At 40.9% G+C, this 25,688-nt stretch overlaps 2 protein-coding genes across 2 annotated transcripts; both read left to right on the top strand.

Moving 5' to 3' along the window:
• The first annotated feature begins 20,099 nt into the window (after positions 1-20,099).
• LOC141595308 (uncharacterized) lies at positions 20,100-20,741 on the top strand. Its single transcript, XM_074415275.1, has one exon. It carries the CDS (start codon positions 20,100-20,102, stop codon positions 20,739-20,741), a length of 642 nt encoding a protein of 213 aa, XP_074271376.1.
• A 123-nt stretch (positions 20,742-20,864) lies between these two features.
• On the top strand, positions 20,865-21,452 carry LOC141595307 (uncharacterized). The gene is made up of 2 exons (XM_074415273.1): positions 20,865-21,211; positions 21,326-21,452. Exons 1-2 carry the CDS (start codon positions 20,865-20,867, stop codon positions 21,450-21,452), a joined length of 474 nt encoding a protein of 157 aa, XP_074271374.1.
• Positions 21,453-25,688: the final 4,236 nt, after the last annotated feature.

Raw genomic sequence — 25,688 nt, 5'->3', positions numbered from 1 at the left:
AACAAAGGTGGCTTCATTTGGACTTGGTTAAGATCCGTAAGAAACCTACAAGATGAAAACCTGAATTGGTTGATGAGTGGATTGAATCCCTTATTATGAAGGACTGCCTATGTATTCGCGTGGAGCGAAATCAAATATGGCGTAGTTCGATCAAGGTGCATAAACCTGGCATATTGATTGTGTGTACACACTCGAAGGTTTCACCTAAGGTATCATGTCGCATCCCATTCTAGCCTGTAAGGTACCATTAAATCCCGTGTCTGGGGTTAGGTGTAAAAGGCTGGGATCCTTTGGGATATGGAGCTTGGTAAAAACAGGTTCGAAAGGTAAACGATCATTCTGAAGGTTCGTTTTGTGATGCTAAGGCCAAGGGGTTATGGCTTACATTGTGGTTGGAAAAGGTGTCTCGGGTTTTACGAAACCCGAGTACAAATGGGATGGGAATCGATGTGGGTTCAAATTTCCATGTCTGGATCCTAAAGGCTTGGGTGTACTAACACAAGCTGATTGATTCTCAGAATCCCTAACTATTCCCTCGTAAATGCCTCGGGACGAACTTAGGGGTATGAATAACTGATGATGGTACTACCTGACCATTTTGGCTTCGCCTTTAAACTTTGATCAATATTTTGGCATTTCTTTTTCTTTTCTTCTTCTTCTTCTTATTTTTTCTTATTTTTTCTTTTTTTATTTTCTTTTTTTCTTTTTTTCTTTTTTTCTTTTTTCATTTTTTTTCATTTTTCCCTTTTTCTCATTTTTTCATTCTGTTTGAAAAATGATCTTCTACTCATTCTCCTAGTCACAAATGGATACACCTTGAAAACTTGGCTTCGCCAACTAATTTGGGTCAGAACTAACAATTCCTCGTTACAACGGGTTGGTCTCTTCTCTCTTCGAGATGAGGTGATTTCATAGGGAATAGGCTTGCCTTCTATCATCGATAATATGGAAACAAGTAACTAGTCCGGGTTTGTCATAGAATCATCTAAGAGCTTGTCATAAGCATTGGTTCTGATGGAGGTTTTCTACCGCCAGACATAGAATAGGTAAAAGAATCAAACACGGGATCCTAGTGTACCTTACATTTGGAAACAGGGCATATTTCTACCCAGGGATGCCTTTGAGTGTGTTGTGCATTTTATCATGCTTTCGGAATGAGTGAGGATTGAAAACAAGACATATTTGAAAATGAAACTGCAACTTTTATTGGAATGACAAATGCTTAACAGACTCGAAGGAACGATTCCTAGGACACACCCTAGGTCATCGCGGAACAAACGACTCAACTTCAAGAAAAGAAAGTCCTAGACTCGACTCAACTAAGATAAGAAAACAGATCCCGACTCATAATTTTCAAATCTGGTCTTGAGCTTTCTCTTGTTCAGCTGTCAGCTTAGATGCTCGGCTCTGGTCCTTGATCCCTATGATGGTCTGCCTCCATTCCAAGGTAGTCCTCTGAGGATCTACGCCAGTGATGAAGGTTGGTGAATCGAATTGTCTTTTATTAACTTCATTAATAAGAGGAGTACATTCTAGAGCAAGACTCCCGACTTGAATTTCATTCTTCGGGTTTGGCAAGAATTCAGAGCAATCCAAAAATATTTTCCCGATAAACACCCCTTTCAAGTGACATGGGCGGATAAGATGGGAGTAATCGACATTGTCTTCAACAGAAACAAAGTTAGCGTGATCGCCAAATGGATTGGTGATGTTATTGGGTTTAACAGTTGGGATCGGGAGTGTTCCACTCTCAATTATGTCTTGAATTTTGTGCTTCAGTCGATAACACCTTTCAGTATCATAGCCTTTCCCTTGATGAAAGGCACAATAGGCATTTGGTTTATACCATTTACCTTGTTGCTCAGCGGGTGGGTCCGGAGTTGGACCAATAGGCTTCAGCTTTCCTTGGGCTATGAGCCTTTGGAGAGCGTATGTATAAGTGCATCCGATATCGGTGAATGCCCTCGGAGCTTGGCGCAGAGGCCTTTTTGACTGCCCTTCTAAGAGATTGACAGTTTCAACAAAGTGGGACGTTGCTGGTGCTTTTGTCTTAGATGACGAGGCCCCTTGGTATCCTTTTGGCTTTTCAGCTTCTGCCATTCTGACGTCATCTTCTACCTTTATCCCGATTCTTATCAATTCTTTGAAAGAGCTAAAATTCTGATATTTCAGAGCATTGCGGTAAACAGGTCGTAGATTCTTTACGAACTTATCTACCATTTCAACTTCATCAGGCTTCTTGGCTAATTTCACGCTTTCAGCGCGCCATCTTGCAAGGAATTCAGTAAAGCCTTCTTTTTCTTTCTGTGTCATAACCTCTAGTGGTCTTATATTGGTCTGAATCTCGACATTATCAGCATAGTGCTTACAAAACTCCACCGTGATATCTTCGAAAGTGGGGAAGTTCTTGAGGTCCAGATTATAGAACCACGCATTCGGGTGTTCATCCAGAGATTGGGCGAAAATTTCAGAGAGCATGTCAGCAGGTACTCCCTTCAGTGCCAAGTACCCCTTATAGGCCTTGACATGGTGGACTGGATCTTCTGTGCCCTTAAACTTTGGGATATCGATCCGATACCATGTTTGTGGGCAACTTATCCTGAACTGGGGCATAGGCCCTAGCATTTTCATAGTGGATGTTCTTCCCCTGGGAGAGTTTCAGACGGTCCTCAATGAACTTGAACCGTTTCTCCAGATCAGTCAGGGGTGGGGTGGATAAAAAGGAATCTTCACCAAGCTTTGATTCGATCGCATCCATTCTGGCTCTCATGAGGTTTACAACCTCAGTGAGTTTGTTAACAGCATCTTCCATTGCTTGAAGTCGGGTTTTTGGCGGCCTTTCTACAAGAAAACCCCGAACTGAGTCAATATTCAAATGTAAGAGCCCCTGCACACTTAAGGACACGACACCCACTTGACTCAAACCAAGATTCGACTTAACACTGAGCTAACCAAATGGTTCAACTCGCGGTCGGATTTAGAGATCGATTCATTTTAGACTCGACAAAACGACATGACTCAAGCCATCATAGTTCGATTCTAAACTGGACTCGGTTTTGACTTAGACTTAGCATGAACCCGTGAATGGACAAACATGATCCCTTAGGTTCAAGTGAAACGTCCAAAATGGCCTAGCTTGGACGTTTCTGTGGACTATCTTGGACCAATTGGTCGACCAACATGACTCGAATCCCAAGAGGTGAGATTGGGTGACCCAACAAGGTCGTGTTCTAGACACTTGGGACAAAACACGCCTAACCAATACGGCAAGGACTTGGACACGACTCGACGTATTTCATGCTTGGTTAAGGCTCGAGAAACATTTTGGATTGATTTTGAAAAACGAAGGATTGATTTGAAAATGAGATTTTAAATGGGCAGCATGCCGGCTATAAAAGCTCATTTTGGGCCGAAAAAATCTAATTCTATTTGGGCAGCATTCCGGGTTTTTAAAACCATGCTATTTTGAAAGTGAGTTGTTCAAAAGTTCGGCTTTAAAATTGACATGGAAAAAATTGAAAAAGACTCGGGAAATTCACATTGCACATTGTCATTCTCATGTTATAAGGATGTATGCTCCTAGACATTTCTAAGTCTCGGCAAGTCTTCTATAAGAAGGTCTATACCCTCCATCCTTTCAGGTCTAGTAGGGCAAGGGCCTTTAGGTAGGGTACCTAGAAGAGCACACTCTCCCCCAAGAACCACGAAGAGGCGGAGTGGAAGCAAGCAATGTGCAAGCATCTGGCATAATGGGACATCGCCCCCCACGCGTCACAAAGAAGCGCTGGGACGGCCCGGGAAAAGTCCTTAAGGGTTTATGCATGAATCGTAGCACTACGAGTAATGTTTTACTTTCCAATACTTTCTTTTCAAGTTTCACCTCGGAGGAAAGACCCTAGAAACAAAGTGTAACTAGTCCTCTTTTCCCCAGCAGAGTCGCCAAACTGTGGACAACGCCCGCGGGAACTGCGTCCGCGGGATCCACAGGGGCATTATCGACTCGAGGTTCCTTCGAATCGAATTAAGACAAACTAGAGTCGCCACCAAGTTTTATGGGAACTTGGAACCGTTCAAGTCAACTTTACACCTTTCATCGAAAAGCATAAAGCCAATCGACTACGAGTGATTAAAGATAAAGACTTGTACCCTATATCACTCGATTTGAATGACTCTTGTAATCCAATGGTATTTAGACGGATCCACAAACCATAGGTTTTGAGTAAGAGGTGAGGGTAAGTGTTAGGAAGCCCATAAGGACACCTAACCCCGCCCGTCAATAACGGCCTCTACTAAGTCAAGTATCGGATTTCAAACAAGGTCGTAGCTACTACGATATATGATATGCAAACATCGTTTTAAAACCCTAACATGTGACAACAATTTCTATGTCGTTTAATGCATGAATACTAACTTTGTCAAAATTGTTTTAGCATGTTGGTTGATTTGAAATAAAAGATGCGCAAACACGGCTTAGGAGGAATGGGGGAGCCATTGGGATCTATACTATTACAACCCAGGCATTTCATGCCGACGCAACGAGAAATAAATTACAACTCGATCTAATTACAACAACTATCGAAATTATTTTGACTCAATTAAAATAAAACCTATATACATGATACAAAATTACAATACAAACTAACAAAAGACAACTTAAACTATTATGACTTAACAAATAAAACAAATGTAAACAAAAAGGCTAAAACTAAGTTAGATTAATTAATGATGTTAACCGAATTATTAGTTAATAAACAAATTAGATTAGAATTAAACTAATTAAATTAAATTAAATAAATACAAAGGCTTGAAATAAATTAGGTACAACTTATTTATTAAATTGAGCCCATCTCATTAAAATTATTCACCAATCCATATTTATTAAAATAGGATTAGTAAACAATTAAAGAAACAAAAGAAGAAAAGAAATCAAAACTGGCAGACCCGTGCAGTGCACGGATCAGATTAAGACAGACCCGTGCAGTGCACGGTTTTTGAAGAAAAACAAAGTTAATTACTTTTTAATTTCGAAATCAGTAAAATAAACTACGAAAAAATTCATTAAATTAAATTTACAGATTTTTGAACCATAAAAAATAATAAGAACAATTTTTACAATATTAGAAACAAATAAAACAAATTAAAGGTTAATTAATTACAAATTGAATTAAATAATTACGAACTAGGTTAAAAACAAATCTAAATTGTCAACGAGTGCAAATGGAAAGGTGTTAAGCACGCACTTCCATGCTAGCGAGAAAATTAGTGAAAGGAAAGATGAATTCAATTAAAAATTAGAAGATTGCAAATTTCATTTACAATAATGTTATTTTAATCCTACGATTCCTAATGAACTAACGAATTAATTTGAGGCGTTAATTTAGTCTAAGGAATTATGTAAAGCGTGGCCTACTATTACGATGAATGAAAAGATCAAATTAAAACAAAGGTACAAATAACATACTACGTCAGTTTTTTTTTTTGGTATAATGTAAGCTTTTATTAAAACACAATAAAATAGGACATGGAGTACAGTTCTTTTGTGCTATTACAAACTGCAACAATCTAAGAGAATTACAGATGAAAATCTAAATGGTGCAGCCAATCTCTATCCCTATTAGGCATTATAGGACTAATCTTATGTAACAGACGAGCCCTAATGCAATGCTTCAGTTCAGTAATCTTCTTAGCAGGTAGAGTAAGAGCAAGGTTCAATCTGCAAGTGTTCCTTTCCTGCCAAATGTAGTACCAGCAGGCCAAACAAGCCATCCTGCACACAGCTTTCTGCAATTTAGAGTAGCCATTCTGGTGTTGAAAATGCAAGTGCAGCCACTGCTCAATTCCAGTAATAATTTGAGAGCTATAACTACAAGACCTAAACAAATGGGTATGAGTCTCAACAGCTTAGTCACATAAGACACAACTGTCACTAGTACAAATCCCCAGATGCTTCAGGTTCTCCCTGGTCTGCAACCCCCTCTGCATAATTAACCAACCATTGAATGAGTGCTTAGGCAAGCTCCAGTTATCCCAAACAGTTTTATACCACTGGACAGGGGGGTGTGGTCCCTGTAACCAGTGATATCCAGACCCAACAGAGTACCCCTTAGGGATAGGTACCCAATGACCATTCACAAAACCAGCTTTTAAAGTATCTTTAACTCTACAAATATTTCTCCAATTCCAATTAGAATCAGGAGGAGGAGAATAAGAATGCCAATCAGCCCCTTTCATATAAACATGGTCAATCCAGAGCACCCAAAGCCTGTCAGCCTTGGTGTAAATCCAATTAAACAATTTTCCAACAGTTGCAATGTTCCACACCCCAGCTTCTTTGATATTTAAGCCTCCTTCTTTCTTACTACAGCAGACCTTGTCCCAGGCTACTAAAGGACACCTGTGATACTCATTATCACCACTCCACATAAAATTCCTGCAGATAACCTCTATTCTTTTGATAACACATTTAGGAATTAAAAAGATGGAAGACCTGTAGTTATGGAGGGTATTAAGAATAGAATTGATGAATACCAGCCTGCCAGCATAGCTAAGTTTCCTAACTCCCATACTTCTGACCCTTGTAGTAATCTTTTCAATAAGGATGTTGCAGTCATGCCTTGTCAATCTCCCTGGTTGGATAGGGATCCCCAAGTATTTGAAAGGTAGGGTACCTTCCTGAAAGCCAGAAATAGAAGTAATGTCCTGCTTTAAATCCTGAGAAACTCCATTGAACACAACCTCAGATTTAGCTGCATTCACCTTTAAACCAGAGGCAGCAGAGAATGTTGACAGGACCCTAAGCACTAAAATAATAGATCTAGAATCACCCTTACAGAACATGAGGAGATCATCAGCAAACAAAAGATGTGTCAACTTCAAGCTTTTACATAAGGGGTGATATCTGAAGTACCACTTATCAGTAGCATAGGCCATAATCCTTGTTAGGTATTCCATACAGATGCAAAAAATGAGAGGAGAAATAGGATCCCCTTGTCTCAATCCCCTCTTCCCCTTGAAGAAACCAAATTGAGCCCCATTCAAACTAAGGGTATAGGTAGGAGAGGTAATGCAAACCATAAGCAATTGCCTAAACTTGTCAGGAAAATTTAAAGCTTGTAGCATCTGATCCACAAAAGACCATTCAATAGAATCATAAGCTTTTTGCAGATCCAATTTGAACATACATCTAGGGGAGGCCATCCCCCTATTATAAAGTCTAATAAGATCTTGACAGATTAAAATGTTCTCAAGGATAGATCTCCCTTTTACAAAAGCTCCCTGGTTCCTACTCACAATATCAGGCAAAATAGCAGCCAGTCTAGTGCACATGAGCTTAGATATGGCTTTATAGAGCACATTGCAACAGGAAATAGGTCTAAAGTGTTTAACACTAGTTAGCCTATCTATCTTAGGAATTAGAGTAATATTGGTAGCATTGATTTGAGTTAGCAGTTTACCAGTATCAAAGAAGTTAGTAATAGCTCCACAGATCTCATCCCCAACAATATCCCAAGCATCCTTATAGAACTGGCTAGTAAATCCATCTGGCCCAGGTGACTTTCCATTAGGAATACTAAAAATGCTATGTTTAATCTCAGCTGCAGTGAATGGTGCGTGGATAAGATTGCCCAATGAGCTTCAAGATGCAATGACAAGGACCCCTACCAACAACATGGGCATGGACATCAGTTACCTCCATTTGAGTCCCCAAGAGCTCCTGATAATACCCAAGGAAAGCTTGCTGTATAGCATCACCCTCAGTACATAAGATGCCATCCTGGTCCTCAATCTGAAACACTTTGTTGAGCATTAGTCTCTTCTTAATTGTATGATGAAAGAAAGAGGTGTTTAAATCCCCCTCAAGAGACCATTGAATCTTAGCCTTCTGAGATAAGAAGCTATTTCTTGCAGTAAGAAGCTCCCTAAGATTGCAGGCCAAGTCCATTTCCTTCTGTATTAGTTCACAATTACCAGGATTACTCACAAGATCCTTTTGAATCTGTTCCAGAGCAAGACTGGCTATATTAGTATTGTTTTCAATGTCAGAGAAGCAGTGTTTGTTGATGTCTTTTAGTACAGGTTTAAGGGCTTTTAACTTCTTAACCACACAAAACATTTTAGTGCCATGATAAACATGCTCCCAAATACCCTTAACACTGTCCTTGAAGCAGTCAGCAGATCCCCACATGTTAAAATATTTAAAGCTTTTCCTACCACCTATATCAAAACGTTTGTCCACCAAAGTGCAGGGACAGTGATCAAATAAACCTTCAGGGTGAAAATGAGCAATGTAATCCCCAAATAAACCCATCCATTCCAAATTCCCCATAGCTCTATCCAGTCTACAATAGACTCTATCAGTAGTTTCCTGCTTGTTAGTCCAGGTAAAAAGTGCACCTGTAGCTATGAGATCTTCCATACAACATAAGGAAACACACTCCTGGAAGTGTTCCATTTCAGCATCAGTTGTATTCCCTCCAAGCCTTTCAATAGGGGACAGTACAGTATTGAAGTCACCCAACCACAGCCAGGGTACATTACAATGAGTAGCCACTCCCTTCAGGAAATTCCATAATGAAATTCTTTCATATAAACCATTAAAGGCATAAATCATAGTGAGCAAAAATTTCTTCCCATCAGACTTAGAATGCACCATCATATGAATAAATTGAGCATCATATGCTAGAAATTGAATATCAAAACATTGAGGTTTCCAGAAAATCCATATTCTTCCTCCTTTATGCCAACTGCAGTTAGTAGTCACACTCCAACCATCATAAATAGAAGTATCCCTCTTGAGTAAAGTATTAGATTTAAGCTTAGTTTCTAACAGACCAAAGAGACCAACTTGCTGATTGTGCATAAACCATTTGACTACTTTCTGCTTATTCAGGTCATTAAGACCCCTAACATTCCAGAAACCAATGCTATGCATTGGTACTCGGATCAGGAGGATCCTTCCCACTCTCCACTACCCCTCCTCCAGGAGTAGTAGTACTTTTTAATGCATCAACAAAAGTATATTGACTAAACTTGCCAGACGACCTTATACCAACCATACCACCTTGCCTATTCATCCTTATAATCTGCTTAGCAGGAGTAGATTTGACCACAGGAGTAGCTCTAACCTGCTCAAGAGGGGGGAAAAGGTCATGGGTAAAGATAGGTGGAGACAAATCAGCAGAAGGTTTAGGTTTCTGGACAGGTTTCCAAACTTTCTGGGGAGGGTTTATAGTTTTAGATACTTTGTTCTTCCTACCCCCCTGATTATCTTTCTTCTGTGACTTCCTGCACTGAGAGGTATCATGTCCTATACCATTACAACTAGTGCATGATATAGGCTTCCATTCATACTCCACAGTAACAATAACTTTCATGCCTTTCTCATCCAGGAACATCACTTTGTCGGGCAATTTCTGGTCCATATGAAGTTCAACTAAAACCCTAGCATAACTCAATCTAATCTTATCAGCAGTTGCTCCATCCATGTGAACATAGTGACCAACAAGATTAGCAATTCTAGGCAAACAATTACCCCAGAATTTCATACTACGTCAATTAGATCGATTTAATTCTGTCCGATTCCAAATACGAGGATATGTAAATGAGAAGGGGATAAGACCGACCAATCTGGCGGATTTCTTTCCCAACTCAAGTCAACGCGGGTATTCGGAATGGTACTTTAACTCATACTCATACTATACTAATGTTTCATAGTTAACGATGTTAGATGATGTATAATATATAAAATAAGCGATAGAAAAACAAATAAAAAAACGAAATAAAAAGGAAAGAAGGAGGATTTGATGCACCCTCAACCTACATGTAGCGTTGACACCGTCTTGGGTCGTAATCGATCGTAGATTTTATCTCGAGGGGCCGTCGTCGACGAAGACAATTGAAATTGAATTTTGAAATCACGAAATAACACGTTCAAAAGGCAGACTTGAGCAGCGATTTTCAATCACTCACCACGACTTCGTTTCTCAACGATTTTTCAATCTGAAAGATGTTTTGGAAACTAGAAAGACTGAATTTTGTGAATATGGAAAGAAAATAGAAGTTTTAATAGGATTTAAGCACGAGAATCAAGGCCAAAGACCACGACAGAAACTCGAAAACAAGATTTGTGTCCCTGTTTTCAAGCGGCTGTCACGGCTTTAGTTTAGGGTTTTTTGGACGATTGATGGTTGTTATTTGCAGTATGATGTGTGGAGAACTTATAGGATTGAATGTATGGCAGAGGGGAGGTATTTATAGGGAGTGATAGTAGGGTTTCGAAGGGTGAACAACAACTTGGGTATGTTTCGCATAGCTGCTGTCCAGCAGCTATTTCGAGGGTTTAGGGTGTGTTTTCTTGGTGGGCAAGGCATGGTAATATGGTTAGGATAGTCAGGTGTGGATGGGTGGTCATAGGCACGGGTTTGGTAGCCGTTTGGAGCGGGTTTGGAAGTGTTTGATTGGGCTCAGGTTTGGAGAACGAAAACAGGGGGGCTGCTTATTGGGTGAGGTTTGTGAAGGAGTTTGGACGTGGGTTGCATGGGAAAGGATTTGGAATTATAGCTTGATATGTGGGCTAGGTGTGAGGTGAGATATGGGTCGCATTGGAGTCGAATACGGGGCTGTTTTGGTGTCGGGTTTGGGGCTGCAAAACAGAGCAGCGAAGGTGGTGTTGGGCTGTTTGGGACGTGATTTGGGAGGGCTAAGTCAGGGTTTTGTGGTGGGATTTGGCCGGAATTTGAACATGGGTTGGAGGAGATGAAGTTGGGCCAAAAGTGCGTCAAAAATCGAGCCCAATTCAAGCATAAAACAAGCTCACAAATCGCGTATAAAACCGTCGTAAAAAATCGAGTTCTTCAAATACGGTTTATAAACGATATAAATTGATTTTTCAAATCAATTCACTTAAGAATGATTTTTCAAATCAAATATCTATTTTATTTTCAATAAAATAAACGTAATAAAATAAATTCAAATTAAAACAATAAAATGAATTCACTTTAGTAAAACATTAATTTAAATATCATTTAAATTAATAAAATACTTCATCGACTACGCCCATTCTACGCCGTAAAACGAGCTCCAAATAATGACAATGCCAACTAGCAAATACATGTCGTCCTATCATCATCGGGTGTTTCTCGGGTTCTCTATAAATTCCAATATCGACGGATACGGGTATCTACACTTGTGTAGTCCTTGTTGTTAATCGCTACAATTAATTATATCTATCTAATTGAGTCGATGCAATTAGGCATTTAATCTTGGTAAACCTTGACCTGGACCGAAAGGTTGGAAAGGGTGAGACTCGTAGCAAACATTAGGGCAATGTAGTGAGGGCGGAAGCTAAGCTATTTGTGCTTTAGGGCGAATTGAGACCGGAAGGAGATATTCACTGCCCCATAGACTATATTTGCATTGACCTGAGGCCTAGATTGCTTGACTGAATAATCATGGTGAACCGACTGTCTTAGCTGTTTTGCTCAATCTTCATCCTTTTACCTTTTTCTCTTTCTCAACCTCTTTAGTTTAGAACAACCAAATTAAAACCCCCAAATTGGTTACCGTCACGAACTTAGTTAATGCCGACATTTTCCCATCTCCCTGTGGAGATCGACCCGACTTCCCTAGCTATATTAGTTAGAGCCATTTGGTTATTTTTGATAGGTATACGACTGCCCTGTCAAATTTTGGCGCCGTTGCCGGGGAGGTGGCGTAATTTTCTTGCTTTATTTAAGTTTGTCTTTCGTCTCAAGGAACTTATTCCTTGAGACTGATCTCATTTCTTGCAAAGTTTTTTATTAGTTTGCAGGATATCTGTTCTAGAAAGAGAACATCGTCATACCTGCTCCAGCCTGTAAATTCTATCTGCCTGGATGCCGAATATAGCCAGCCATTCAGGGCCTAACGTGGATTCCCTTCCAAAAGGTTTCCTACTACCCACTACTAAATCGGGAACTTTCGGAATTCACCCATCCTACATACAGCTGGTCGAGAGAAATCTCTTCAGGGGGGTACCTGAAGAAGATCCGTGCAGCCACATAGTGTTATTTATAGAGTATTGCTCTACCATTCCTCTTGCTACTGGGGTGACACAAGATAGAGTGAAGGGAGTTCTCTTTCCCTTCTCTTTAGCTGATGATGCCCGGGTATTGTTGAGGGATTTAGACAGGGAAGCAGCCGGTGTAACAGACTGGAATTCTCTTGCCTTGGCCTTTTACAGGCGATATTTTCCGCCACAGCGCACTAATGCGTTGAGAGCTCAGATCACTTCATTTGAGCAATTTCCCACCGAAGACTTGAATGGGGCTTGGACTAGGTTCAAGAAGCTCGTCCGTTCTGTGCCTCATCACGGTTTCAAGCGCTGGTTCCTATGTACCCAATTCTACAACGGGTTATATCGAAACCAGAGAGCTATCCTTGATAGTGTAGCTAAGGGGAGATTCACGAAAAACGTGGAGGATGATCAAGGGTGGCGTCTTATTGAGGAGATGGCCATCCATGTTGCCGAATATGGAAATCCCCGAGGAAGTGGGCAAGTTAACGAGTTGGTAGCAGCTGAAGTGGAGAGTCCTAGCAAAAGTCTAGGTAATGTGGAGATTACGGAGGCTATGGGTGAGCATGCACAAGTTTGTGCAATTACTGAGCATGTGGAGATATGCGATAGATGCGGCATGGATGGGCATGACCCCATTGGTTGTATGGCGAGAATAGAGCGCGTCCTTGCTTATCAGAAATACAAGCAAGGAGTTCCTTTTTTCTCAATTATATGAAGAAATGACAAATGTTTCTACTCCTTCTACGCCAGTGCCGCAGCCAGACCCCCCTTCTACAAATGGGGAGATTGCCGAACTGAAATCCTTGGTTTTGAACTTAACACAACATTTTGGGGAGAAATGCAACAAGGATGATACCGTTATCGTGGAGTTAAGAGAACAAGTCGCGCAGTTAACACTCGCGAAAGACCAAGCTAACCCTCCACCGATGTGCGACCCAGTCAACGCCATCAATCTCCGAAATGGCCGTGCTTATGAGGGCGTAAAAATGCCAAAAGACGGGGTTGTGACAGCTGATAATGCCCCGGAAGAAGAGTTGGACGAGTTTACGGACGATATCCCTGCTGTATATTGTCCAGACACTCGATCGAGTGAAAATACTACTCGATCGAGTGAAATATCCAATCCAGATGATCGTGTAGGCATTAAAATTTTATTTAAATGTCGAAAATACAGAAATTAATTAATTTGAGTTAATATTAAATAAATTACTCAATTAATTATTTTTGTCCCTTTAAAAAATCAAATTTGGATCATTTTGAGTTATTCGGATCAAACAGAAGTCAATTTGGGCTAATTTCCCAAATAAGCCCAATAAATGGGCCCGTAACCCTAAGCCCAAGAAAGCCCGAACTTTTTCTACAAATAGAGCGAAGTTCATTCGTTTCAGGAGATAGAAAAACTCGAAGCCAGAAGAAGAAAAGAAAAGCTCTGGAATTCTCTCTAAAAAACTCGTGAAATTCATCATAAGCAGTCAACAAGCACAACAAATTCGTGCCGCCTGCGCAAGAAAACTCAAACATTCAAACTCGAATATTCAAACATTCAAACATTCAAGAGAAACTCAAGTCGTTCGACCCTCTCAAGAATACAAGTCAACGTCGCGCGTAGAGTGTATACACCCTCTACACGCGCACCCCTCAGCAAAACGCATGCGCACCCCCTTCGTGGATCGTGCACGCGTACCCTGTTTGTTTAGTTAGAATCAGAGGATTATTAGAGATTGTACACGAACTTTTCTGATATTAATAAAAACTCATTTTGTTTCCTTTTTTTGTATTTCAGTTATCGCAATACAAAATTTGTCGTTACAAATTTGGTGAACCCGACGTGAAACTCTCTACCTCTCATCTCTACCACTTTACAAGCCAAATCTACTAAAACAGGATGTCTACTAAGCAGGACACGTCACCTGACGCTTCCAAGAAGACCTACGCAGCTATCCTGCAAGGCACTCCCACTGCTGCTACGTCCCCAGCTGTGCAATCAGTTGGCATCTGCACTAGAGGAATGGCGAAGAAAGCTGCTATCAACGCTACTGCTACTAGCCTACGCTCAGCACATGTCCCTACCAGGCCACGCAAGATCTCTGTTGCCTCCATAGCTGCTGCTGCTACAACTATCCTTGTTGCCTCTACTCCTTCGCGTGAAGAGACTCGAACTTCTAAGGTCGACAAAAACGCTTCCCCTTGCAAACCTAGGGCGTCACCAAAAAAGAAGGATGCCTCAACTCCTATCAGCGCTTCAGTCATAGTGATTGTTGGTTCTACACTTGAAGAACAAGTCCATAGCATGAACAAGCTCCTTGAAAATATGATGAAAGAGAATGAAGAAAAGAACAAGAAGATTGATGAACTTCAAAAGGAGGTGGTGGAGCTTCGCGAGAAAAAGATCTCAAGTGAGCACACTGACTCTGACAAGGATGATGATACTGATAAGGACGATGATACTGATAAGGACGATGACAAAGATGATACTGGAAAGACTTCTGGCAATGAAATTGGCGCTTTCACTGAAGAGAAGCTCCAGGAGTTGATAGCTAAGACAATTAAAAGTCAGATAGGTGAAAGTTCGACAAGCAGTGGACGCTACATCAAGCCTTACACTAAGAGGATTGACAGTCTGCGCATGCCTCTTGGTTATCAGCCTCCAAAGTTTCAACAGTTTGACGGGAAGGGAAATCCAAAACAACACATCGCCCACTTCATCGAGACATGCAACAATGCTGAAACTAATGGTGATCATCTAGTCAAGCAGTTCGTACGTTCTCTTAAAGGAATTGCTTTTGATTGGTACACAGACTTGGACTCTGAGTCAATTGACAGTTGGGGTCGCATGGAAGACGAATTTCTTAACAGTTTCTACAAAGACTAGGCGTATTGTCGCGTGAGTGAACTAACAAACACAAAGACAAAGGGGAGGATGAACTCACAAACTACATCGATCGATGGCGTGCATTGAGTCTGCAATGCAAAGATCGCTTAAGTGAATCCTCAGCAGTGGAAATGTGCATTAACGGGATGATCTGGGATATACTATATATAATGAAAGGAATCAAGCAGAAAAGCTTTCCGGAATTGGCAACCCTTGCTCACGACATGGAAATTACAATCAAAGGGCGTGGCATAGCTCGATCAACCTCTTCTAAGGTGCCAAGTGAAAAGAAGGAATTCAGAAAGAGAGATTAAGGCTTCAAGTCGATAGGACAGGAGACAATGGTCGTCGAAACCAGTGGCTTGCCCGTTAAAATCACATCAAAGCCTAAGTATGAAAAGAAGAAGGACTCATATGCTTACAATTATCAGCGGGACAAACCCACATTAAAAGAGTTACAAGCTAAGAAGTACCCTTTCCCAGACTCTGACTTAGCCGGAATGCTAGATAACCTTCTAGAGAAAAAGGTTATACAACTGCCAGAGTCTAAGAGACCTGACCAGGCTAACAAGACAAGTGATCCCAACTATTGTCGCTATCATAGACTAGTAAGTCATCCCCTTGAAAAGTGTATAACACTGAAAGAGAAAATTATGCAGCTCTCCAGAGACGAAAAAATTATCCTTGACTTGGATGAAACAGTAGCTACAAATCAAACTACTGCAGTATTGGAGCAGCATGAGGAACACGAAGAGCCAACGATGCATTGTGGGTGGGATGTATGCATGTTGCAATTTGGGAGCCTTGAACCTGTTGCTATATGGTTTCAAAAGCCATCTTTATCGATATCCCCAAAAGCAGGATTAGGTCCTCAAGATGAGAAGAATATTAATGATGATGGCGAAGGGTGGACCTTAGTCACACGCAAGAAGACGAAAAAACAAGTATGTCAAGCAGTCGAACATGTCCATCATCGACGAAAGCAATCAAAGAAGATGAAGTCCTGCATGTCTGATAGGGAGAAGAAGTCTGAAACAGTGGTCAAACCACGTGTCTTGCCTATCAATATGCCTAAGCAAAAATCGTTGAGTCATATTGTTCTAGAAGAATTCCTTCCAAGAGATTTCTTGAACAATGTTACCGTATGTACTATTTCTGCCGTAGGTCATGATGATAAAGAAAAAGTAAAGGAAAACGAAGAAGATGATGCGGTACCATCACAACAATTGCAATCTTACCCTCAGAAGGAAAACGAAGTTGTAAAGGCTCTCAATGCCCTTCCCTCGAATATGGGATGGAGACAAATCTTCCACCTACCGAAAGAGAAGCGTCAGATAATACTCCAAGGACTTGATAAACCAGAACTATACGCTGGCAAGATGAAAGATGTAGGAGAGCTTGCAGAGCAGTCAACACAATGTGTCTCCTGCAATGCAGCCTTGACCTTTTCATATGAAGATCTGCTTCTTGGTTCCAAGCCTCACAATAGGCCGCTTTATGTGTCAGGCTACATTCGAGGACAAAAAGTCAACAGAATCTCAATAGATGGAGGCTCAGGAGTAAATCTCATGCCCAAAGCAACCATGAAAGAGCTAGGCATCACGGTTGATGAACTTTCTAGCAGTCGAACAGTAATTCACGGTTTCAACTTAAATGGAGAGCGGGCTATCGGCATGATTCGTGTAAGCCTTAGCATGGGTGACTTGTCATCTGAAACACTCTTCCATGTCATCGAGGTCAAGACATCCTTCAAGTTATTATTAGGTCAACCATGGAAACATGAAAATGGAGTCGTTGTATCAACCCTCCATCAATGCTTGAAGTATTATCGCGGCGGTGAAAGGAAGATAAATGGAGACGCCAAGCCTTTCACTAAGGCTGGCTCTTTCTTCGCTGACGCAAAGTTCTTTGAAGAAAATGGTACTTCTAGTGAGTTCATGCCAACTACCATTTCTTCAACTGGAAGAGGAGGTAAGCTAAAAGAGAATACCAAAGAAGATGTTGTTACGAGTCATGTTAAAGAAAATGATAAGCACAATATAGACAACGCTAGCAAAGCATCTACTCCAGTTACATCACCCAAGAAGCAAAAAATGCCACAGAAGTCTACCTCGCCAGTATTGCGGTATATTCCCAAGTCTCGCCGCAAAGAAGGAGATAGTCCTTTTGCAGAATGTCTAACAAAGAGATATCTTAAAGACAAAATTAAACCAAGTCCAATGATCAAGCAAGACTGGATGGTGAAAGTCACCACACCTCTTCCTTCAAACCAAACAAAATTTACGAGACCTCCTCCAGTCGGTTTCGTCTGTTCATCAAACCAATCATCAAGCGATCAAAATGTGGGAATATTTGATTCCAACGCATACAAACACTGGCAAAGGCAGGTTACGACTTTACAAAACCAACTCCGCTTGGGAAAGTTGTAGAAGTTGAACCATATGGGCTTAACAAAACACAACAGGAGTTGTTCAAGCAAGAAGGAAGCTTTATAGAGACTAAAGCGGGGCTTGGTTATAAGTCTCCCACACCCGTGAAGATCAGTGCTCGTAGGAACAAAACTACTAAATCTTCACAACATATCACAGTGGAAGAGGCCGAGGAGAATGAAGCAGAAGACATTAAAACACTATCAACATCTTCAGTCTTCGACATGATAGGTCCACCTGTACAGAGAGCCCGTCCTTCTGTATTTGATAGGCTGGGGAGACCGAGTTCTACAACAAATCGTCCTTCTGTCTTCACTCGACTGGATAAACGAGGAACAAATGAAGTTAAGTCGTCAACCCCTCCGCCACATACAAGAAAGAAAGGTGCATTAAGTGATCGTTTAGGTGTTCGTTCAAACACGGTCTTCACTCGTTTAGGAGCCTCCAATAATGATAGTGGTAAAACTCTTCTGTGCTCAACTTCCGTGGAAGAAAACGACGAAGAAGTAAACATAACTGATGACTTGAGAAGCGTAATACCCTCTCGCATGAAGCGTTTGCAAGTGGTGGACATCATCCAGCATGAGCCACTAAAAGCACAAAGACGAGTATTAGTTCTCACTGGTCTGTCCTCAAACAATGTTGAAGAGTCTAAACCTCCATATTCACACTCCCGTGATGCAAAAGACTTGGAAATTGTGACTTCTTATCATATCACTGCAGAAGAGATACCTGATGACAGCGAAGAGGTAGAGGCTGACAAGGCACCTGAAACACTTGAAGATGAGGTACAATCAACCGTAGATGATTTAAAAGAACTAAACCTAGGAACTGATGAAGATCCTTGTCCAATCTACGTCAGTGCTCTATTGACTAAAGAGGAAGAAGAGGAATACTACAACTTGTTGGTTAAGTACAAGGACGTCTTTGCTTGGAGCTACAAGGAAATGCCTGGACTAAGCCCAAAAATTGCAGTTCATCAATTGGCAATCAGAAAAGGAATCAGTCCTAAAAAGCAATCTCAACGTCGCTTTAGGACGAAGCTTATACTGAAATCGAAAGAGAGGTTAACAAACTCATTGAGGCTGGATTTATCCGTGAAGTTAGATATCCTACATGGATAGCCAACATTGTTCCAGTCAGGAAGAAAAATGGGAAACTACGTGTATGCGTTGACTTCAGAGATCTTAATGATGCATGTCCAAAGGACGACTTCCCTTTGCCAGTTACAGAGTTGATGATTGATGCAACTACTGGCCACGAAGCACTCTCGTTCATGGATTGCACTGCTGGATACAATCAAATACAAATGGCACCTGAAGATCAAGAAGCAACGGCATTTCACACACCAAAAGGGATATTTTGCTACACAGTCATGCCGTTTGGACTCAAAAATGCCGGGGCCACATATCAGCGAGTAATGCAAAAGATCTTTGATGACATGTTGCATAAAACGATAAAGTGTTATGTCGACGACGTGGTTGTCAAATCAAAGAAAAGAAAAGACCATGTTAAAGACCTTCAGACTGTCTTTGAGAGACTTAGAAAATGTCAACTCAAGATGAACCCACTCAAGTGTGCATTCGGCGTCACATCCGGGAAGTTCTTGGGGTTCGTGGTAAGGCATAGAGGCATTGAAATTGACCAGACAAAATTAAAAGCTATCAACGAAATGCCAGAACCAAAGACGTTGAAGGAGCTGCGCGGGTTGCAGGGACGTTTGGCATACATTCGAAGGTTCATCTCTAACCTAGCAGGACGTTGTCAGTCGTTCAGTCATCTCATGAAAAAGGATGCTCCATTTCAAAGGGGATGAAAAATGCAAACATGCTTTTGATAGCATAAAAAAGTACCTGGCTAGTGCACCGGTGTTGGGGGCACCGATTCCGAGAAAACCGCTCATTCTATACATCACGGACAAGAACGATCGCTGAGGGCAATGTGTGCGCAAGAAATTGAAGACCGCAAGGAGAAAGCACTCTACTACTTGAGTCGTACCTTGGTTGGAGCTGAATTAAATTACTCGCCCATAGAGAAGATATGTCTTGCTTTGGTGTTCGCCATCCAGAAGTTGAGGCACTACATGCAGGCGCATACCATACACGTGGTCTCAAAAGCTGATCCAATGAAGTACATACTCTCAAGACCAGTCTTATCTGGAAGACTTGCGAAATGGGCAAAGTTTACTTAAACAAGATGACTTAGTGTTTTTGTCTAAAAAAGCATAAAAGGTCAGGTTATTGCAGATTTCTTCGCTGATCATCCAGTCCCGACAGAGTGAGAAATTTCAGATGAACTACCAGGAGAAGAAATATTTTACGTGGACATTTTACCTCCGTGGCAAATGTACTTTGACGGTGCTGCAAGGCGAGACGGAGCTGGAGCAGGAGTTGTTTTCATATCTCCTCAAAACCATGTAATGCCATACTCATTTACACTCACACAATTTTGCTCAAATAACGTGGCAGAATACAAAGCTTTGATATTAGGTCTTCAAATGGCAATTGAAATAGGCGTAAGGGACATGGATATTTACGGAGACTCACAATTGGTGATCAGCTAAGTCCTCGATGAGTATGAGGTAAGAAAGGAAGACTTGATTCCCTACCATCGATAAAAGTGCGCCGAATCGCTTAATCAACTTGACTCCATCAACATTGGTCATGTCTTGAGGAGTGCCAATAAGTTGGTGACGCGCTTGCTAACCTTGCGATCACTTTGGCACTCAAAGCGAGAAGAATCTATGCAAGTGCCAGTCTGCAATCGCTGGGCAATACCTTTGCTTGAAACAATAGAAGATATAGATACAACATATATGATTTGCGTCTACACGACTGATGAGGATGGCTGGCGCCAACCTATCATCGATTTCTTGGACCACCAAAAATTACCTGATGATCCCATGCACAAGGTAGAGGTACGTCGACGTGCTCCAAAATTTCTTCATTACAAAGGGACGCTCTACAGACGCTCCTTCTTAGGACACTGGTTGAGGTGTCTAAATAAAGATGAAGCTACTGAAGCAATGCACGAAGCTCACTCTGGCATTTCTGGCGCTCACCAATCTGGACCTAAACTTTATGATCGTGTAAAGAGAATGGGGTATTACTGGCCAACCATGGTTCAAGACTGCATGGACTTTGCGAAAAAGTGTCAACCCTGTCAGTTCTACGCAAACTTCATACATCAGCCACCGGAGCCATTACACCCGACTGTATCTTCATGGCCCTTTGAAGCTTGGGGACTTGACATTGTGGGACCTCTCACTCCGAAAGCCTCAAATGAACACGAGTATATTCTCACTGGTACTGACTATTTCTCAAAATGGGCAGAAGCCATCACATTACGGGAAGTCAAGAAGGAAAATGTTGTGAATTTCATCTGAACTCAAATAATATACAGATATGGTGTATCACAACGTATCATAACTGATAATGGGAAACAGTTTGATAACCATCTGATGACAAGTTTAGGAGAGAAGTTCAAGTTCAGACAATATAAGTCATCGATGTACAACGTTCCTGCAAATGGTTTGGTTGAAGGCTTCAATAAAACCCTTTGCAACTTGTTGAGAAAAGTAGTAGCAAAATCAAAGCGAGATTGGCATGAAAGAATTGGTGAGGCATTATGGGCCTATCGTACCACATACAAAACTCCTACTCAAGCAACCCCATATGCGTTAGTGTATGGAGTAGAGGCTGTGTTGCCGTTAGAAATGCAGATCTCATCCTTACGCATTGCTATTCAAGAGGAACTTACAGAAGATGAAAATGACAAGTTACGTTTAGCAGAGTTGGAGGCACTCGGTGAAAAAAGACTAGAGGCCCAACAGAAGCTCCAATGTTATCAAGCAAGGTTGTCGTGAGCATTCAACAAAAAAGTACGTCCTCGTTCTTTTCAAGTAGGAGACCTAGTCCTTGCAATACGAAGACCAATTATCACCTCTCACAAGCCGGTTGGTAAATTCAGCTCTAAGTGGGATGGCCCATATATGGTACAGAAGGTTTACACAAATGGCGCATACAAGATTGCAGATGAAGACGGTGTGCTCATAGGCCCAATAAATGGGAAATTTCTCAAACGTTACTACTCTTAAAACAACATCATGCTCCTAAGCAAGAGCGTAAACTGCAAGCCATGCTCCTAAGCAAGAGCGTAAACTGCAAACCTTTATGAACTACGTTGGCTTGATCTTGTGAAGTGTTGTTTCTACTTTGCAAGTACGTAGGTAACTTGGGTGAACATATAGCCTGAGTGCAGTCACAAAAAAATTGTGTATCAAACCTTAAAAAAAAAAAAAAAATTGAACTACGTCGGCTTGATCTTGCGAGTTGTCATACTTGTCACCTTGCAAGTACGTACAGTTTCAGTGAACATGTAGCTCAAGTGCAGCTACCCCTCCAAACAAACACCATTTCCCTTTGCACTATGTAAGCTTTGATCTTGTGAAATACCATTTGTTACTTTCCAAGTATGTAGGTGGCTTAGGTAAACAGTAGGTCAATACCCCGTACCGCACCTAATAAAAAAAAACTCAACGCTGCTTGGCGTTTTCATAAAAGGATGAGCATCTTGTTGAAACTAATAGCAGCTAAGACATTCTGCGAGCAAACATTTTTGCAAAAAATTAAAGAAGCCATTTTCTAAGACCATCATCAATCAACAATTTCCGTGAATCCTTGATAATAGTGTTCAACAAGTCTTCATGAAACTCCATGAGATAATTCGGTCTTCAAAAGCGTCAATGGTCTTTGAAAGACTCTAATACTCTTCGTGAAGCATTTCTCTTCAAGAGGCTTAAATTACCTTCAAATCTCCAGGCTTCAAATATTTAAAGACACTTCAAGATGTATCAATTATCTTCAAATCCATGTGTGAGCTCCAAAATAGCCTAAACGGTTTTCAGAAGCAAGAGGCAGCTTGATTAAGTCTTTAAATAGTCTCTTCAAAACTTCCATCGTCTTCAAGACTTTCATCCTCTACAGGAATCTTCCAACAAATATGTAGAAACTTCAAAAAATCTTCGAAATTGTTTTCACATTGTCATAATCTTCACCGTCATTGAAAAATTTGAGTAATCTCCAAAGCTCGGCAGCCATAATAGCTCATATGATAGCCGAAATGACCCAGCGGATTCATTTCATGGTAGTTCAGATGAGATTTGAAATTTTCAAACATTGTAGTCATCACCAACGGTTGATGGTTTACTGCATCATGGGCTCACATGTTAACCGAAATGACCCAACGGGTTCATTGCATAGTAGCTCACGTGAGAATCGAAATCGACTCTCCACAAAAATCTGCAATGCTTCAATGCTTGACAGCTCAGCATCATGGGCTCATATGATAACCAAAATGACCCAGTGGGTTCATTGCATGGTAGCTCATGTAAGAATTGAAATGACCCGTCCGAAAAAATCTTCATCTATTGAAATGTCAGGTTCAACACGCGGACACATATACTTTGAATGCTATGGCTTAGCTAGAATAATAAAGCCTCCAACTTCGACGACTCGGTTCAAACGTCGCTCCAGAGTGTTCAAAAGCAGCTACACTATTCTTCAAAGGTGTTGACAAGTTTCGAGTCTTCATAACTTTTGAGGATCTTCAGGCTTCAAATCTTTGACAAGCTCGATTCCTCTAAATACTTTAAGGCTTCCGGTCTTCATAGTCTTCAAGGGGTTTCGGTCTTTGAAAGCCTCCACGATCTTCGAAAAGCTTTAATTGTCTTCAAATCCTCATCGTCAAAGGTCCAACACAGCTTTGGGAGTCACATGCAGAAGCAACAAGCAGCTTGATTAGTCTTCAAAACCTTCAACATTGTTCGAGATGCTTTGATGATCTTCAGATCTTCCAACAAAACCTCAACTCAAGTAGTGCACCAGAGGCTTAATAAGTTTACTAGTGTTGCCAAAAAGTATACATGATAGATCTTTGTGAAGCCTCGAACGTCTCTCTTAATCGCGGACATCTTCATACATCTCACTGTGGTCCTCAAACAACTTTCCCTCGAAAAAAAAGGGGGAATTAATCTCAAGGCAATGCAAAACTGTGTGTTTTTGTTGCGAAGGCTAGATAACTCGATATATCAATAACGTCGTCAATTACACACCTCATCAAGTGTACCAAAAAAATCAAAGTTTGCTATGCACGTAGGAGTACCAATGCTGAAGCAATGAGTAAATTTAAGGAGTGGTCATAATACACCTGATGGCCTGAACTAGACAAAGAGAAAGGTCAAAATTTGCTATGCATACAAGACCATCTAAGCATGTATCAGTAAAGTAACTAATGAAATCAAAGGCTAAGCCAAGGAAGTAGCACATCCAAATTTTGCGACACTACAGTCAAAATTTTCCAGAAAAATGATCAAATTTGGCAACACCGTCACATTGATCAACCACCGCCGCAAACAAATACGGCGACGTCAAGCAAAATGATAGACTACACGCATGATGATAGACTGTTAGACCAAGTACTAGATGAGGCTACGACGACTATCATGAGCAAGCTCATCACCGTGAACAGGCCTGTGCCCAGCGGGATGAAAACAGTGGCAAATAATCCTCAACTTCGAAGCGGTACATAAATGGACCCGCGTGGCGTTCTTGGCAGCCGTGACTGACTGACAGGTTTTTGAAAAAGTCGAAAATGGTACTTGAATTCGTCGCTTCGAATTCATATCAGCAATCATCAACGACCATGAATCTCAGCTTATTTCTTCAATGCACTGAGAAAATAAATAAAGCAGAGGAAGGTGAGCTAAGAAAAGATCATGAAATTTGACACTACAAAATAACAAAGTTATTACGAGGAGCTCGAAAGGAAGTAAATAAGAGGCAACGAAGATTAAAACAATGGAAAAGATCAAACAAACAAAAAATGATCCAAATAATCTTAAATGTATAATTACAAGTAAATAAGCATGGTTATTTATGTGTAATAAGAAGAGCACTTGCTGCTATTTTTGATCAGTTGCAATAAGAGCAAAATGGAAGTAAAGATGCATGGCTCGTCAAGTATATATACACACAATTTATGATTAGAAAATAAAAGGCTTACCCTGCAAGAAAATATATGTCGGTTCCACCTTTGGAAAGGACCAATAGCATAGCTTTAAGAAGTGGCTGGGTCGGTTAAAACTATTGTCTGTTGTAAAATTCTTAGAAATGAAGTCATGGCTTACGTAATCATGAGAAATTATTCACAAACATGGATAGATGAGAACCGCAAAAATTGCGATATTTTTGAATTTAAGTGTCATCCGTCAAGGTTACAAAATGACTCGATGACGGAAAATCAAGTATCATCCGTCAAGATTACAAAATGATCAGGATGAGGAAAATTCAAATGTCATCTGTCAAGGTTACAAAATGACCAGGGTGACATAAATTTAAGTCGATTAAATTGAAATTCTAAAAACGACCAGGTGACGAAAAAAATTCAAATAACCTCCGCCAAGTCAGATAATGACAGGATGGCCAAAAAAAATGCTATCGATGCAACGTGATGGATGGCCGTCGACTTCCAAGTCAAACCAAAAGAATGTGTCGAGACCCCGCCACGCTGAAACACTTCGAAAGTGGGCATGACAAAGTCTCGAGGGGCAATTTGTAGGCATTAAAATTTTATTTAAATGTCAAAAATACAGAAATTAATTAATTTGAGTTAATATTAAATAAATTACTCAATTAATTATTTTTTTCCCTTTAAAAAATCAAATTTGGATCATTTTGAGTTATTCGGACCAAACATAAGTCAATTTGGACTAATTTCCCAAATAAGCCCAATAAATGGGCCCGCAACCCTAAGCCCAAGAAAGCCCGAACCTTTTCTATAAATAGAGCGAAGTTCATTCGTTTCAGGAGATAGAAAAACTCGAAGCCAGAAGAAAAAAAGAAAAGCTATGGAATTCTCTCTAAAAAACTCGTGAAATTCATCATAAGCAGTCAAGAAGCACAACAAATTCGTGCCGCCTGCGCAAGAAAACTCAAACATTCAAATTCGAATATTCAAACTGATGGGGCATATTCTGCACCGCTGACCAAGTCAACACACTGAGCAAGGTCAAAGATATCCACAGCAAGTCAACGACTTAGACTGCCTAGCCGATGCGACCCATCGGCTGTTAGCCAGGTCTCTCGGCGACAACTCGCCAAAGGACACATATCCGCGTACTCACATCCAAGACCCTCTGCTACGGCCGCCATAGGTCCATCGGCCGAGGGTAGAAATCTGCTCTTTCCACCGATAAGCCACTTGGCCACTTGGCCACTACGTGACAAAAGGTGAAAGCCTATAAATACTCCTCAACCTTCTTTGAGGAAAGGAT

Source organism: Silene latifolia, chromosome 8, assembly GCF_048544455.1.
Source record: "Silene latifolia isolate original U9 population chromosome 8, ASM4854445v1, whole genome shotgun sequence".
NCBI lineage: Eukaryota > Viridiplantae > Streptophyta > Magnoliopsida > Caryophyllales > Caryophyllaceae > Silene > Silene latifolia.
Note: the sequence above shows the minus strand (reverse complement) of the source record. Positions and strands in the feature narration are given on the sequence as shown.

Coding starts and splice junctions, on each gene's coding strand:
- LOC141595308 (XM_074415275.1), top strand. CDS start 20,100: ATGCAAGTGCCAGTCTGCAATCGCTGGGCAATACCTTTGCTTGAAACA.
- LOC141595307 (XM_074415273.1), top strand. CDS start 20,865: ATGTACAACGTTCCTGCAAATGGTTTGGTTGAAGGCTTCAATAAAACC. Junction 21,212..21,325: donor CTCCAATGTTATCAAGCAAG/GTTGTCGTGAGC, acceptor TGGTAAATTCAG/CTCTAAGTGGGATGGCCCAT.